This window comes from Myxine glutinosa, chromosome 2 (genome assembly GCF_964187855.1).
Source record: "Myxine glutinosa chromosome 2, kmMyxGlut1.1, whole genome shotgun sequence".
In the NCBI taxonomy this organism is placed as follows: domain Eukaryota; kingdom Metazoa; phylum Chordata; class Myxini; order Myxiniformes; family Myxinidae; genus Myxine; species Myxine glutinosa.
In genome coordinates, this window is record NC_136262.1 from 178182881 (window position 1) to 178198351 (window position 15471).

Genomic DNA, 15471 nt, shown 5'->3' on the forward strand with positions numbered 1-15471 from the left:
GGCTCGGAACACTTTTCAAAACCGAGTGTTTTTCGCAATCAACAAGCCATGGTCGTCCATCTTGTAGAACCAATTAGACATGGCGCACTCCTCTTTCTCAAGCACGTGACAAATCTCTCGGATTCCGGCGGATACGACACCGTCTTTCCTTGGCAAAGATAAAAATCCAATACGTTTCCCAAAATGGTCCGAATTATTAATGGCGACTTACTCAGAATCAAACGACCTGCATGAAAGACCTGTTCCCGATGGCATCAGCCATAGAACTACCAAGGATGGACTCCTGAAAATCAGGTTTAACGTCACTGTTAATGTTGGCATCATGGGACGGAGCTTAGAAAAGTTTAGCGAACTTGTTTTGAAAGTAACCTACCTAACCTGGCCACGTACTCCATTCTGAGCTGTGCTCCTGGACTTGCTCCTCCATGGAGTCGAATCAGACTGGATAACTGCCGTGCTGGTGGAGTGCCTTCATGGGGTGCTGCATTTCAGAGTATGCTGACCTTCGGATGGTGACGTAAGCCTGGTGTGCCAAGTTGATGTCATGTCGTGGAGCCAATCCTGAAACGGTGTTGATCTGGAGCACCCAGGAGTAGATTTTGGTGTTTATATTTTTTGAAAGATAATCATCCAGCAAATCCTGGACCGGGTGTGACTATCAACTGTGGTGCACAAGGCTGAAGCGTAAGGAGACACCTGGTTCACGTTACCCTGGCCACGAGGACTTGCGGTGATGCAATGACGGACAAAGGCCTCGGACCTAATTACTTCCCATATTTTTACAGCGTAGCCCGTAGGGCAAATATTGTTTGTCTGTATGTATATGTGTGTATATGTATATCTATATGTAAGTATGCGTGTATGTATGTATGTATATATGTATATACGTATGTATGCATTTATGTATATACGTGTGTATGTATGTATGAATATACGTATGTATGTAATATGTATGTATGTACGTATGTATGCATGTATGAATATACGTATGTATGTATATACGTATGCATGCATGTATGTATATACGTATGTATGCATTTATGTATATACATATGTATGCATGTATGAATATACGTATGCATGCATGTATGCATATACATATGTATGCATTTATGTATATACGTATGTATGAATATATTGTTGCGGATATGAGATTGGCCTCCATCCATATCCGCTTGTAAATATTCCCCTATTTCCCCAATACTTCCCAACTATCCCCAATCCCCCATTCCCTAGTCCCATTTTCTGTAAACAACACTCTGTAGACCCGACCTCCCCCTATTTCCCCCATTAAATGTCGCATCCAGGTCCACCGCATCTCACGTAGACAACTATAGGACATCTTGCTAGTTATTCTTAGTCTATGTCAGTTAAGGACTCGTTTCCATGAATTCTGACTCTTCGTTGCACCAGAATGTGATTGTATGGCACCATTAGAAAGTTTAGGACCTCCCAATACCTCCCCGCAGCTCTTCCTCATGGTACAACAACAACAACAACAACAACAGCGGCGGCGGCGCGGGGAGTGTGCGTCCTCACTCCGGCTTGGTTAGCCGCCATTGAACATGTGCTCCGACGGGGTTACCACGCAGGGGCTCGCTGTCAGCTCCTCGTCAAGGGCGGAGCCCGGTAACCCCCCGCACCCAATAGAAGCGGCGGACCGATCCCATCTGGGGCGGGGCCAACGAGCCGAGGGCGTGTCACTCCCCGCTGAGCATGCGCAGGAAGAGGGAGGTGACGTCAGATGCGCGCTGGACTTTAAGGAAGAGAGACGCCACCTCCGAGCGCTGCAATACCTCCCCGCATCTCTGGACCGGATCGTGTTTGAATCTGCCCCTGAGCCAAGGTGCACCTTGTGCTATCGACTGCCTGTCCTTCCCTGCCATCAATCCCCGTGTAAGTCAGTCTTGTTCCGTTTGTCTGTGGTCTGTCGGGGATAGATAAGACTGTGTCTAAGTGCCCATCTTTTCTGTGCTTTACCTCTTACCTTGTAATCTACCCCTTTTCTGCATCACCAATTATATCCTCCTCCGGAGGTCTTGAGAACTGTACCCCCTGGTGTCGTTTCATTTATCCCAGCCGTTGTGTCCTTTCCATCATTGATTTAGCGTAGCGCGATTCGGCCAACGTTCGAGTGGAATCGGGTGAGTTGGGCGGGATCGGGTTCTAATCGGGGAGTAACTGTTCGGACGCGGTAATACACCACCGCTCGGTCAATATAACATCCGTCCGCGATCCGCAACAATTGGTGTCGAGGAGTGAGATCGGACCCGAAGCGCGATTCACGCGCTCAAAATTATTAACGGCGAAATTTGATTGTGTTTTACAAAAATAAAAACCCGAATTTTGAAAGTCGCGCTATGGCAGATCAAGACGGCTGGGTTCCGGTAGAGGAGAGTGAGGCAGGGTCGATCCAGGACCAAATTTAGGGACATGAGGAGAGCGAAGCAGTGAGGGTGGCAGGGTCGCAAAATGGCGTCCTCGCGCACGAGGTTACGGGCGCGCAAAATGGCGCCTCGCACATGGCCACGGCGACCGCGCCCGCGACCGTAGTAGCGCCGCTGGTAGATTTGGACCTTTTTTAAATACAAATGAAGGCCCTTATGGCCCAGAATAGCGAGAAAATGAGAGAGGACATGGGGGCCAATAGCCAATGGTTAGAACAAAGGATGGGGTCCAATAGCGAGAAATTGAGGGAGGACATGGGGTCCAATAGCGAGAAATTGAGGGAGGACATGGGGTCCAATAGCGAGAAATTGAGGGAGGACATGGGGGCCCAGATCGGAGGGTTAGGGAGTAGAATAGAGGGATTAGACAATAGATTAGGGGAAATACAGGAGGGGTTAATGGGGGTAGAAAACAGAATGGCCGCTCAAGAGAATCAAATGGAAGGGATGCAAAAGGGGTTAGAGGGGTTAGAAAACAGTATGGAAGGCAAATTGAGGGACATGAGGGACCAAGCAGAAAGGGAAGTTAAAAAAATGGGGCAGCAGATAGAGGGGGTCAGAATGGGGGTAGAAACTAAATTGGATGCTCACAGGGAGGAAATGGAGCAGATGAGGGTGGCATCTGGGCAGGAGATGCAAGTGATGGGAGAAGAGATCAGAAGAGGTGTGAGTGAGGAGGTCGGAGGAGTGCGCAAGGAGGTGAGGCACTGTAAGGAGCGCATGGAGAAGGAGGTGAGAAAGGGGACTGTAAAGTTACAAGGGGGCATAGAGGACCTGACGCAGGAGGTGGAACAGCTGACGGTGGGACAGACTGAGTTAGTGGAGCAGGTACAAAGGAACACTGCGGTACTAGGAGGGTTAAAAGCGACACAGAAAGAACTAAAAGACGACTTGATAGCGACGAAGAGGGAATGTCAGATGGTACGTGAGGGACTGACAACGAGGTTGGACGAGGTGACAGAGGTAATGGAGACGAAGGACCGGCAGGTGAGGACGCACATAGAAACGGTCAAGGTAGCCTTAGAGGACGAACTTGAGGAGACGTACCGGGGAATAAAGGAGGTGAAGCAGAAATTAGAAGAAGTGGAAGAAGGGGTGAGCGAAATTAAGAAGCGACGGAGAGAGGATAAGAAAGAGATAAAGGAGGAAGTAAAAGAATTGGTCCAAAGTCTGTGTTCGGATCGTGATGATGTGCTCATTAACCGGATGAGGGATTCGCAGGTGATGGAGGAGAAGCGAAGAGAAAGAGGACCCGGTGTAAGTGGTGACCAATATGGTCGTGCGTATGATGCGCCAGGTGATTTAATGAGCTTGGGGGTCGAGATGGACCCGGGTGTTCGTGAGAGGCCGTTGGTGAAGTGTGCGACAGGTCTGGTGTGCGAAAAAGGAGGTGTGCGAGAAAGTCCGACTCTGGGGTGTGTGAGGAAAAAGTGCGTGCCAAGGAGTGAGGGTGCTGTCGAGAGTGAGTCGGTCGTAGCGCGTGTGCGAGGGAGCACATGGAAGCGCGTAGTGAGGAGTGTTACGGAGGGTGTAAAGGGAGAATGCACGCCTGTGGTGAGTGTTACAGAGGATGTAACGGGAGAGGGTGTGCGAGAAAGATGTGTGACAGACAGGTGCATGGGGAAAGAGTGCGCTGTCAAAAGTAAGGAAGAGTGTACACCTGTGGTGAGTGTTACAGAGGGTGTGACGGGAGAGTGTGCGCAAGAGTGTGCGCGAGAAAGGTGTGTAACGGACGGGTGCATGAGGAAAGAGTGCGCTGTCGAGAGTAAGGGTGAGTGCGCTGTCAAGAGTGGAGGTGAGAGTAGTAAGAGTGACACGGAGCGTGAGTTGGTTGTGACAGGTGAGAAAGGATGTACACCTGGAATGGAAGGATGCACACCTGGAATGGTAGAGCGTGTGTGGGAATGCACGCTGTAATTGGTCGTGAGGCCCGTGGTTGGGTGTGCGAGTGAGGGCACACCTGTGATTGTCACAGAGGAGGTGACCGAGGAGGGGGCGCGAAGAGGTGTGTTGGTGAGGTGTGCGACCAACGAATGTGTGCCAAAGTGTTCGGTGGTCAGGTGTGTGACCAAGGCTGTGAGTGGAATGAGTGTACCGAGGTGTGTAAGGAAAGGTACGAGGAGCATGGGAACAGCTGGAGGTATGAGCAAGAAAGGGGTAGCGTATGCATGTAAGCATGCAGGTGAAGCATCGACGGTAACCGGGTTAGAGGTGAGAACGACTTATAGCCGAATCGGGCCCTCGGTGCGTGCCGGGCTTCGCGTGCCGCGAGAACCAGCGGGGATCCGAGCCACGGCGGGTTCGAAAGGACCGCCGTACGCGATCCACGCCGGGCCTCACTTTGAACGGCCGCGTCCGTGCTCCACTAGGCGGAGCGGGCAGCCCGATAGGAAGGGTCGTCATGGCGACCACTTTTTGTTGAGGCATTCCGGGCAGGTCGAGGTCGGGCCATGGGATGGCCCCGTGCCGAGATGGTGCGTGGGACCTCGGCCCGGGTAAACCTCCTTCCCTGCACCGAATGCGGGACGTATCCAGCCGCTGGCACCAAAGAACCCGCATTCATGGCTTGGCTGTACGAAGCCGAGCTTTAGAAGTAAATTGGCGCACCGAGAGGCATTAGTAAGTAGACTGTAATGATGAGGTTAGTGTTTTGGACCCAAAATTAGAAAAAAAACAAAATTTGATGATTGGCAAAGGATTGGCAGTAATGATTGGCACATGATGAGTAGTGATTGGCAAATTTTTGATTTGTTGAAATTTGATGTGCAAAATTGGTAGTGGGAGATGCCCGATGTGGTGGGATGGCAACTCTGTCATCCCTCACAAACTAGGGGGCAAATGCGCTATAGATTATGGGGTGTATGGCAGTGAAAACTAGCCCGGGTGGGTTAGGTTATATTGTGTGTAGGGCCGTAGAAGATGACATTAGGTAACGATAAGGTTAGGTAGTGACTGATACCTGTAGTGGGGGACGCAAGTAGATTAGTGTGGATGATAATGACGTGGGAGCGCAATAGTTTAAAGGGACGACTGGGAAGCGCAAGTTTCAGAGGGGAGTAGTTAGATGAGATGATGCTGTGTGAGAACTGGACAGGTGTGTGGAGCAGTGTGGAGCAGTGTATGAGTAGTGAGTGTTGTGGATCAGCGCGAATGCGCTTGGGGGAGAGAAGGGTGCAGGTGGCACCAGGTGTGAGTGCACAGGTGTGCACCAACAGGTGAATGGAGAATGGTTGTGTGAAATACATGGAGTGTGGAGTACATGGAGTATTGGAATGAGTGGTGTGGAGAGAGTTGGAGTAAGTGGTACGGAGTGGTGTGCATGGTGCGAAGGTGTGGATGGGGGAAGAGTGGACCCCTTTCACGAGTACCCGGGGCGGGTAGTGTAAGTGTTAGGTAGAGGGTATAGGTAAATTGTGGTTGGATATTGGCATTTGTGGTGCGGTTGCAGAATGGTATTGTGGATGGGTGCATTAGTGTGGTGGAAATGGCTGGGCGTGTAGCCTGTTAGTGTGTGTAGTTGGTTTGGGCACTCCACCACTGTGAGGATGTCGGCCAGGTGAGGCCGCAGGTGGGCTCTGGGAGCCGTTAGTGTCAGTGGGTGCCTGAGGATCCCGGGAGTGGATCGGGCAGCCCGTGCCAGAGAGGGCACTGAGGGGGTGAGAGTGCGAGAGGGCCTTCCCCAGTTAGTTAGGTTAGGGTGAGGAGCAGGTAAGCTCGGGTGGCAACTACAGTGGTGGAGGTGTGCAGGTGGGTAGACCTGCTGGGAGAGCTACACGTCACAGCCCAGAAATTGTGCGAGGGCACCGGGAGATGAATCGGGGGAGTGAGACCCCAAATTGAGAAGCACCACAGTTTGGTCAATGGGAATTGGTTTTTAGAACCCATAGTGTAAGTTGGCCAATGGATTGGCAGGGAAAGACCCCGGGTAATGTAAAGTTGTTAAAGTCATTTAGGAAATAGTTAGGATTGATGAACCTGTCGCACCATACGCAGCCACTTACCTGAGGTGAAGATGATGACTCCACACCTGTGTTCCTTTGTTCTGTGTTGCAGGAAAGGAGAATTGCTGGGTGGATTTGTGAGACGCATCACGACGTGGATGAGACATTGGGGTGATTCCATCTCTCCCTCCTTAGGAGGGACTGATGATGAATTGGTGATGGCAAATTTTGATGTTGAGTTGGAGATGGCAAATTTTGATGAGAGTTGGAAATGGCAAATTTGATTGGTTAGGAGGGAGAGAAGACGAATTTGGTTTATGGGAGGAACGGGGAAGACAGTAGGGACGTTTGTTGATGTGTAAAGTAGATGTTTATGGGTAGTGTTGTGTTTTGTGGATACAGTAAGGGGTAAGGGAGGGGCAATGTAGGTTACCTGGTGGGGGGGGGGGGGGGGCGTACGGTAGGAACGTACCTGTCTCACCTGGTTCCCATGTGCCCCCAGTGTGCATTACCTTACATTGCATGCACTTTTGCGCCCTTACCACCTTACTCACTTGTTTTCTTTTGTCTCCCACCTCCGAGGATCTGGCTTTGGGGCAGAGAGAGAGGAGAGAGAGGTGCTGGCTCCGCAGTTGTGGGCCTGTACTTTCGCTGCTTGCTGCCTGGATCGATACACCATATGGACCGCAATTTTTGTGGCCGCCCACCATGGACCGCAGTTCTTTTGCGGGCAAGCACCACCCGTTGATGGACCTATGGGTCAACGTGGCACCTATGCCATACAGGTGAACCACTTATAGTTGGCCCCCCTGACGGCCACAACTTAGAAATGGACGCGGTTGGCGCCTTTCTTTATTTTTGAAAGAAGCCAGAAGGCCAAGTGCACTTCAGGAAGGCAAGACCAGCGGCAGAACATCGGCCGGCTGCGACACCACCGGTGACTATGAACACTTTATTGGTGCACCGGATGGTGCTGACTGTGTGTATGGGGTGGTGCTTTTGGTGCTTGGATGGGGTGCTCTGCACATTATTAAAGGCCGTAGGGCCACAGGGCACTCGTGGGTTGGTGTATCGATGCTGGCATGCGTGCTCTCTCTATGCATAACATCTGCATGTGTTCCTCCAAAAACAGGTCCTGGATCGTAGTGTAAATATCAGTGTAGTCTTGTATAAATGATGCTCCCTACCGGCTGTATGTTTAGTTTGAGGATTCTTTCCGCGATTCGGTTATCCTGTGGGTGTGTTTCTGTGAGGAGAAGGGTGCAACGTCGCAGGGGGACATATTTACTCATTTGTGAACATCTGTAAAACTGTCGCACTCAGGGTTGAGTTAATAGTAGAGGGAACTACATCTGAGTGCCACACTAAAGTAAGTAAAAATTTATCGGGTCGGGACGCCCCGAGGTAGAGAAGGGTGCAATGTTGCGGATATGAGATTGGCCTCCATCCATATCCGCTTGTAAATATTCCCCTATTTCCCCAATACTTCCCAACTATCCCCAATCCCCCATTCCCTAGTCCCATTTTCTGTAAACAACGCTCTGTAGACCCGACCTCCCCCTATTTCCCCCATTAAATGTCGCATCCAGGTCCACCGCATCTCACGTAGACAACTATAGGACATCTTGCTAGTTATTCTTAGTCTATGTCAGTTAAGGACTCGTTTCCATTAATTCTGACTCTTCGTTGCACCAGAATGTGATTGTATGGCACCGTTAGAAAGTTTAGGACCTCCCAATACCTCCCCGCAGCTCTTCCTCATGGTACAACAACAACAACAACAGCGGCGGCGGCGCGGGGAGTGTGCGTCCTCACTCCGGCTTGGTTAGCCGCCATTGAACATGTGCTCCGACGGGGTTACCACGCAGGGGCTCGGTCAGCTCCTCGTCAAGGGCGGAGCCCGGTAACCCCCCGCACCCAATAGAAGCGGCGGACCGATCCCATCTGGGGCGGGGCCAACGAGCCGAGGGCGTGTCACTCCCCGCTGAGCATGCGCAGGAAGAGGGAGGTGACGTCAGATGCGCGCTGGACTTTAAGGAAGAGAGACGCCACCTCCGAGCGCTGCAATACCTCCCCGCATCTCTGGACCGGACCGTGTTTGAATCTGCCCCTGAGCCAAGGTGCACCTTGTGCTATCGACTGCCTGTCCTTCCCTGCCATCAATCCCCGTGTAAGTCAGTCTTGTTCCGTTTGTCTGTGGTCTGTCGGAGATAGATAAGACTGTGTCTAAGTGCCCATCTTTTCTGTGCTTTACCTCTTACCTTGTAATCTACCCCTTTTCTGCATCACCAATTATATCCTCCTCCGGAGGTCTTGAGAACTGTACCCCCTGGTGTCGTTTCATTTATCCCAGCCGTTGTGTCCTTTCCATCATTGATTTAGCGTAGCGCGATTCGGCCAACGTTCGAGTGGAATCGGGTGAGTTGGGCGGGATCGGGTTCTAATCGGGGAGTAACTGTTCGGACGCGGTAATACACCACCGCTCGGTCAATATAACATCCGTCCGCGATCCGCAACAATATGTATGTATGCATTTATGTATATACGTATGTATGAATGCATTTATGTATATGCGTATGTATGCATGTATGAATATACGTATGTATGTATATACATATGTATGTATCATGAATATACGTATGTATGCATTTATGTATATGCGTATGTATGCATGTATGAATATACGTATGTATGCATTTATGTATATACGTGTGTACGTATGTATGAATATACGTATGTATGTAATATGTATGTATGTACGTATGTATGAATATACGTATGTATGTATGTATATACGTATGCATGCATGTATGTATATACGTATGTATGTATGTATGAATATATGTATCTATGAATATACGTATGTATGCATTTATGTATGAATATACATATATATGTCCCTTCCGCCGGCATTTTGTGGGTATATTCCCTTTAAAATTCGTTTTCTCTGCCACCAATGGTCCAATTGACATTTTCACCGTAGGAGTGCCTCCTGTAGAATTTTGTAATAATGGTCATAGGTCACGTGGGATGGGCGCCATCTTGGAAAACCCCGAAAACATTGCACCTCGATATCTCAAACCGCTGAATGGAAAAATGGACAGGTGGCTCATTGTGAAGTACTCCCCATGGGGAATAACATTTCTTAATGATCGCATCATATGTGCCTTCATTATGACGTCATAAATCGACAACTAGAACGCTGAATCCGATCAGTAAAAAATTTATTGAGCTTGATCGAGGGGTAAATTGGTCGAGAATTTTTTTTTATGACGTCGTCGGTCACATGGTTTAGGAGCCTTTTATTTTATTTTTTACGAAGTGCGCTGTAGGGCAATGCTGTCTGGAAAAGCGTTTGTCTGTCAGTCATGTGTATGTATCTTATGAATGCATTCATGTATGTATGCAAGTCCCTCACAAATGTACACGTCAGAGCCGAAGATCTGGTCATATTACAGGGGACAATTGATCTTCCACTCAACAGATCCAAGCCAAGCTACGCCATTATTACTCTTGTTTTATTTTCCTTGTACGAAAATTTTGTGGTCTATGTGGATAACAAGCAATCAGCAAATTGAATTCAAAGGTGACATCACTTTTATAACGTCATGTGAACGTCAAGTTTGGTTCGTATTCTTTTTATGGAATTATTTGGATATTTCCTCAAATCTTTCAACGAAAAGCCCATAAACCACAACTATTCCTACCCACCATACCGTCTGCACACTATAAAGGAAGAATGATTTATAACATGCTTACATAAAATACAGGGTTACAAAAGTTCGGAATCATAAGATTTTTTTTTTTTTAAACCTCCACCACCAACGTTGAACAGACGTTGTGCATAAGCTGGGTATCCCAAATAGTTGTGGACGGATTCGAACGAAACATGATGGGCATGTTGGGTGTGTGAAAAGGACAAATTGATTAGATTTTGGTGAAGATCTAAATCAGAACACGACCGGGTGAGTAATAAGTCCCAGGACAGTTTTAGCTGCTTTTACAAGATTTGTTTATAGTTTTATACCATCTACCAGGGTGAGTCATAAGCCCCATGAGTAAGAGTAGTACATACTAACTGGAGAATAACAACATATTACAAGTAATACAAGAACTACAATACCCCCTTAATCATCAAGGTGGGGAACCCGATCAAAGCAAGGGTGGAAATCACTCCATTTATGACGACGAAACGTCTGATGTCCGACGTGGAGATCGGTTTCTGAGGTTTGGGACATGGAATGTCGGGACAATGACAGGGAGATCAGGAGAAGTGGTGGAAGTATTGGTCAGAAGAAGAGTGGACATATGTTGTGTGCAGGAGACGAGATGGAAGGGAAGTGGTGTGAGAATGGTGAAGGGTAGGCAGGGACAGAAATACTAGTTTGTGTGGCAAGGGTGCCCAGAAGGCGTAAATGGTGTTGGTGTCCTGTTTTCTGAGGAGTTTGTAGACTGTGTGGTGAGTGTGACTAGAATGAGTGAAAGGTTGACGATGGTGAAAATGATTGGAAAGCTCTTGGTGAACGTCATCTCAGGATATGCTCCGCAGGTTGGTTGGAGCGATGAAGAGAAGGACAAGTTCTGGTGTGCGATAGAGAAGCTGATGGAAAACGTGAAAGATGAGGACGTTGTTGTCCATTTAGGTCTCCTCCTACCACATGTGGGAAGGAGTATGGAAGGTTTTGAGGGAGTTCATGGGGGTTACGGACATGGTGTGAGAAATGGAGAAGGTGAAAGGATTTTGGAATTTGCTGATAGAGCTGATTTGTTTATTTGTAATACTCAGTTCCAGAAAGAGGATAATAAGCTTGTTACATACACGTCAGGTGGGTCGACGACAACCGTCGACTACCTGCTGGTGCGTAGGCGAGATAGGGGGCACCTCCGGGACACAAAGGTGATCCCGGGGGAGGAGGCTGTTTCACAGCACCACTTGGTTGTCTGCGACATAAGGGTGAAAGGTGCGAGGAGAGCTCGGCGGGAGAAGTACCAACCGAGAATGAAGGTGTGGAGGTTGAAAGAGGTGACGGTGAGGGAGGCATTAAAAGAGAGGCTGAGTATGGTAGAGGATGATGTGGTTGAGCTTGAAAATGGTTGGATGTCAATGAAAGATAGTCTGTTGGGAGCCGTTGGTGAGGTATGTGGATGGACAAAAACAAACCATGTTTCCAAGTGCAGCGGTGGTCCGATGATGAAGTTGGAAAGAGGATTGACAAGCAGAGGAATAAGTTCAAGGAGTGGCGAAGGCGAAGGGTACGGGGGCAGAAAAAGCAGAGCATGAAAGTTATAAGGCAGCCAAGAAAGAGGTGGCAAAGGCGCAGGAGGCATGCAGGAAAATGTTCGGAGAACGCTTGGATTCGCAAGAGGGTCGGAGAGCGGTGTTCAGCATTGCAAAGCAGATAGCAAACGAGAGGTCTGATGTGATGGGGGTGAGTTGCTTGAAGGATGAAATGGGACAAATCGTTGTGGACCCCGATGGAATTAAAGGAAGATGGAAGAGATATATGGAAATACTGTTGAATGCAGAGAATGAATGGGATGGCAACATAGAGAGCAACCCAGTTTTAGGACCGGCAGAGAAGATAACCGAGAAGGAAGTTGAGGAAGCGATAAAAGCAATGAAGAGTAGAAAAGCGGGAGGACCGACGGGAGTTGTGGGAGATATGTTTAAGGCAGCAGAAAGGTGGGGTGTGAAGAGAATGACAGAGATCTGCAATCTGATGGTGAAAGAAGGCCGCATTCCAGTGGGTTGCGAACTGAGTACCCTCGTCCCTCTATTCAAGGGGAAAGGTGACCCTCTGGAGTGTGGCTCGTACCGAGCGATAAAGTTATTGGAGCATGGAATGAAGGTATTGGAAAGTGTGTTGGAGAGGAGGATAAGGAAGAAGGTGAAGATCGACGAAATGCAGTTTGGATTTATGCCAGGAAGAGGAACGACAGACGTGCTTTTTATTGTGAGGCAGTTGCAGGAGAAGTACATGGAGAGGAGGAAGAGGTTGTTTCTTGGGTTTGTTGATCTGGAGAAAGCATTCGATAGGGTTCCACACTAAGTCGTGAGATGGGCATTGAGGGAAGTTAGGAGTGGAGGAATGGTTGATCAGAGTAGTGATGGCAATGTACAAAAGAGCGCGCACGTAAGGACGAAGGACAGGAACAGTGGTGAGTTTGAGGTGAAGGTGGGAGTGCATCAGGGGTCGGTACTAAGTGCACTACTACTTGTAGCGTACCCAGTGGACATCTCTCTGACCATTCTCAGAGAGCCTCCTCAGCGTCGACGAGTCTGGCATTTCACTCAGGCCAACTGGCACGGTCTTCAAGCAGCCATGAATCATCTGGACTGGTCTCCCATCTCTACTGCCTCTGACATCAACTCATCCTGGGAATTCTTCCAAAGTAAATTGCTCTCTCTCATGCACAGATTTATCCCATCTCGTCTTCAGTTGTCATACCCTTCCTCCCGTCCATGGTACACGAAATCCTGTGGTGAGGCTATTGCCCAGAAACAACTTGCTTTCGTCTCCTGGAAAGCAAATCCAACGGAAGGAAATCTCATTTCCTTTCACAAAGCCCGAAACAAGTGTGTGTCCACCCTCAGGAGAGCCAGGAAACAATATCTCTCCGTTCTCAGGACCGAACTCTCTTATGTCTCCGTCTTCCAAATCCTGGTGGCGTCTGGTCAAATCTGTTTCTGGTGTTTGTTCCCCCTCCATCCCCTCCCTCACCTCAAATGTCCACACGGCTGACTCCGCACGTGAAAAAGCTGAATGCCTCAACTCTATGTTTGCCTCTAAATCTTGCATCCCAAACCCATCCCTCTCTGTACCCACCGTACCCAGCTGCTCCTGGACTCTGTGTCCTTTCCTCCTGACAAGGTGGAAAAGTTTCTGTCAACCCTCGACCCTGATTCTGCAACTGGACCTGACGGCATCAGCCCACGGGTCCTAAAATCATGTTCTTCCGCTCTTTCACTCCCTCTCTCTGTTCTCTTCACCCTCTCTTTTGCTCAAGGTCATCTTCCATCTGCTTGGAAATCTGCCAACATCACCGCTTTGCACAAAAAAGGTGCAAAAACAGATCCCAGCAACTACAGACCAATCAGCCTTCTCCCAATTATCAGCAAAGTCATGGAATCCATCATTGCTTCAGATATGAAATCTTTCCTCTTCTCCAATGGCTTGATCTCTGATCAATTTGGTTTCAGACCTGGACACTCCACTCTGGACATGCTGCTTCTGCTTTCTCAACAATGGATGGAGGTCCTCAATGCCAAACAGGAAATTAGAGCAGTCTCCCTTGACATATCACGTGCCTTCGATACAGTCTGGCACCCCGCTCTGCTCACCAAACTCTCCTCTTTTGGTATCCATGGAAATCTCCACGCATGGCTGGCGGACTTCCTCTCTAGTCGTAGTCAACGTGTGGCCCTGAATGGTTTCTCTCATCTCCTCTTCCTGTTCAGGCTGGAGTTCCCCAAGGCAGTGTTCTGGGCCCTATGCTTTTTCTGGTCTTCATCAATGATCTCTCTGACTCTCTTGAAAATCTTCTCTATCTCTTTGCTGACGACTCTACTCTCTGTCGCTCCATTCTTCATCCCTCAGATCAGCAGTCTGCAGCCTCCTCACTCTCTGCAGACCTTGACAAAATCACAGACTGGGCAAACAAGTGGAACATGTCTTTCAATCCTGACAAATCTCACACTCTTACGATGTCTCTCCGAAAAGACCGACTGGACAACCCTCCCATCCACTTTCTGAATAATCCTCTCCAAGAAGTTCTGTCACTCAAGCTTTTGGGTCTCACTATCTGCCATGATCTTTCCTGGGAAAACCACATTTCAAATCTGGCCTCCAAAGCCAGTCGCCGACTGGGCATCCTCCGTCGTGCGAAGTCCTTCCTTGGCACACCTGAGCTCCTCACCACATACAAGGCTTTCATCCGCAGCTCAATGGAATACTGCTCTCCCCTCTGGGCTGGTGCTCCTGCCTCACACCGAGCTCGCCTTCACGCTGTTGAAACCAAAGCATTCAGAATCATTGGAATCTCCCGCGATGAAGCTAACTCCAAGGGCCTCTCACTCACTCACCGCAGGCAGGTTGGTGGTCTTTCCGTCTTCTACTGACTCCTCTCTGGCCTTGCCCCCCCAGCTCTCTCTGGGCTCTGTAGCGCAAATATTCCTACAGGTCGCACAAGATCTGCCTGCAACCCTCTTATGGTTAAACTGCCAAAATCAAGACTCTCTGCTCACCTTCACTCCTCTTTTCTCCCGCCTCTGGAACAAACTCCCTCACTCTCTTCAATCCCACTCCACCCTCCAAGTCTTTAAAACAGCTGTTCACCACTATCTCTTATCTTCCCCCATCCAAAACCTTGATCTTTTCTACCCCCGCTAATTTCACCCCAATTCCACTTTTTTGAAATACCAACTTCTGTCCAGGAAGTCTTTGGTGTCCTTGTGTTTTATACTTCTCCCTAAAGCATGTGGTGAGGTGGAAAGAACTGGGAAGTGGCTGTGTGCAGGAAGGGTGTCGGAGTGAATTCCATTCGATGTACAATGTGCGCTGAGTGGGTTCATCAAAAATGTAATGGTTTGAGAGGGTAATTAACCAGTGTGGCAGCTACATTCAAGTGTAAGGTGTGCACAGAGGGAGCTGCACATGGAGGAAATGTTGAGTTGGATCTTGGAGACGGTGTGAAGCTGGAAGGTGTGAAAACATTTTGCTGCCTCGGAGACATGCTGAATGGAGAAGGTGGATCAGACTCGGCAACGGTTGCAAGAGTGAGATGTGCATGGAAGAAGTTTCGGGAACTGAGTGGCGTGCTGATGAGGGAGTGTCGTTGAAGCTGAAGGGAAAGGTGTATGCTGCATGTGTGAGAAGTGTTATGATTTATGGGAGCAAGACATGGGTAATGAACGTGGAGCAGCAATGAAGGCTGGAAATGCGAATGGTTCGGTGGATGTGTGGAGTATCGTTGAGAATGAATGAATGAATGAATGAATGATCGTTTTAAGGCCATTTTTCCCCACTGGAGAGAGAGGAAGACAAATGATGAATTGCGAAAGATGATAGGAATAGAGCCTGTGA

At 48.9% G+C, this 15471-nt stretch overlaps 1 protein-coding gene across 1 annotated transcript in view; it reads right to left on the reverse strand.

Annotated features, from left to right (window-relative positions):
- Positions 1-15471, reverse strand: part of LOC144890825 (uncharacterized) — a 75165-nt gene that overhangs the window by 449 nt on the left and 59245 nt on the right. Inside the window, exon 3 of the mRNA XM_078772678.1 lies at positions 504-577. Within this exon, the coding sequence (XP_078628804.1) occupies positions 504-577 (74 nt within the window). The remainder of the gene's footprint in view (positions 1-503; positions 578-15471) is intronic.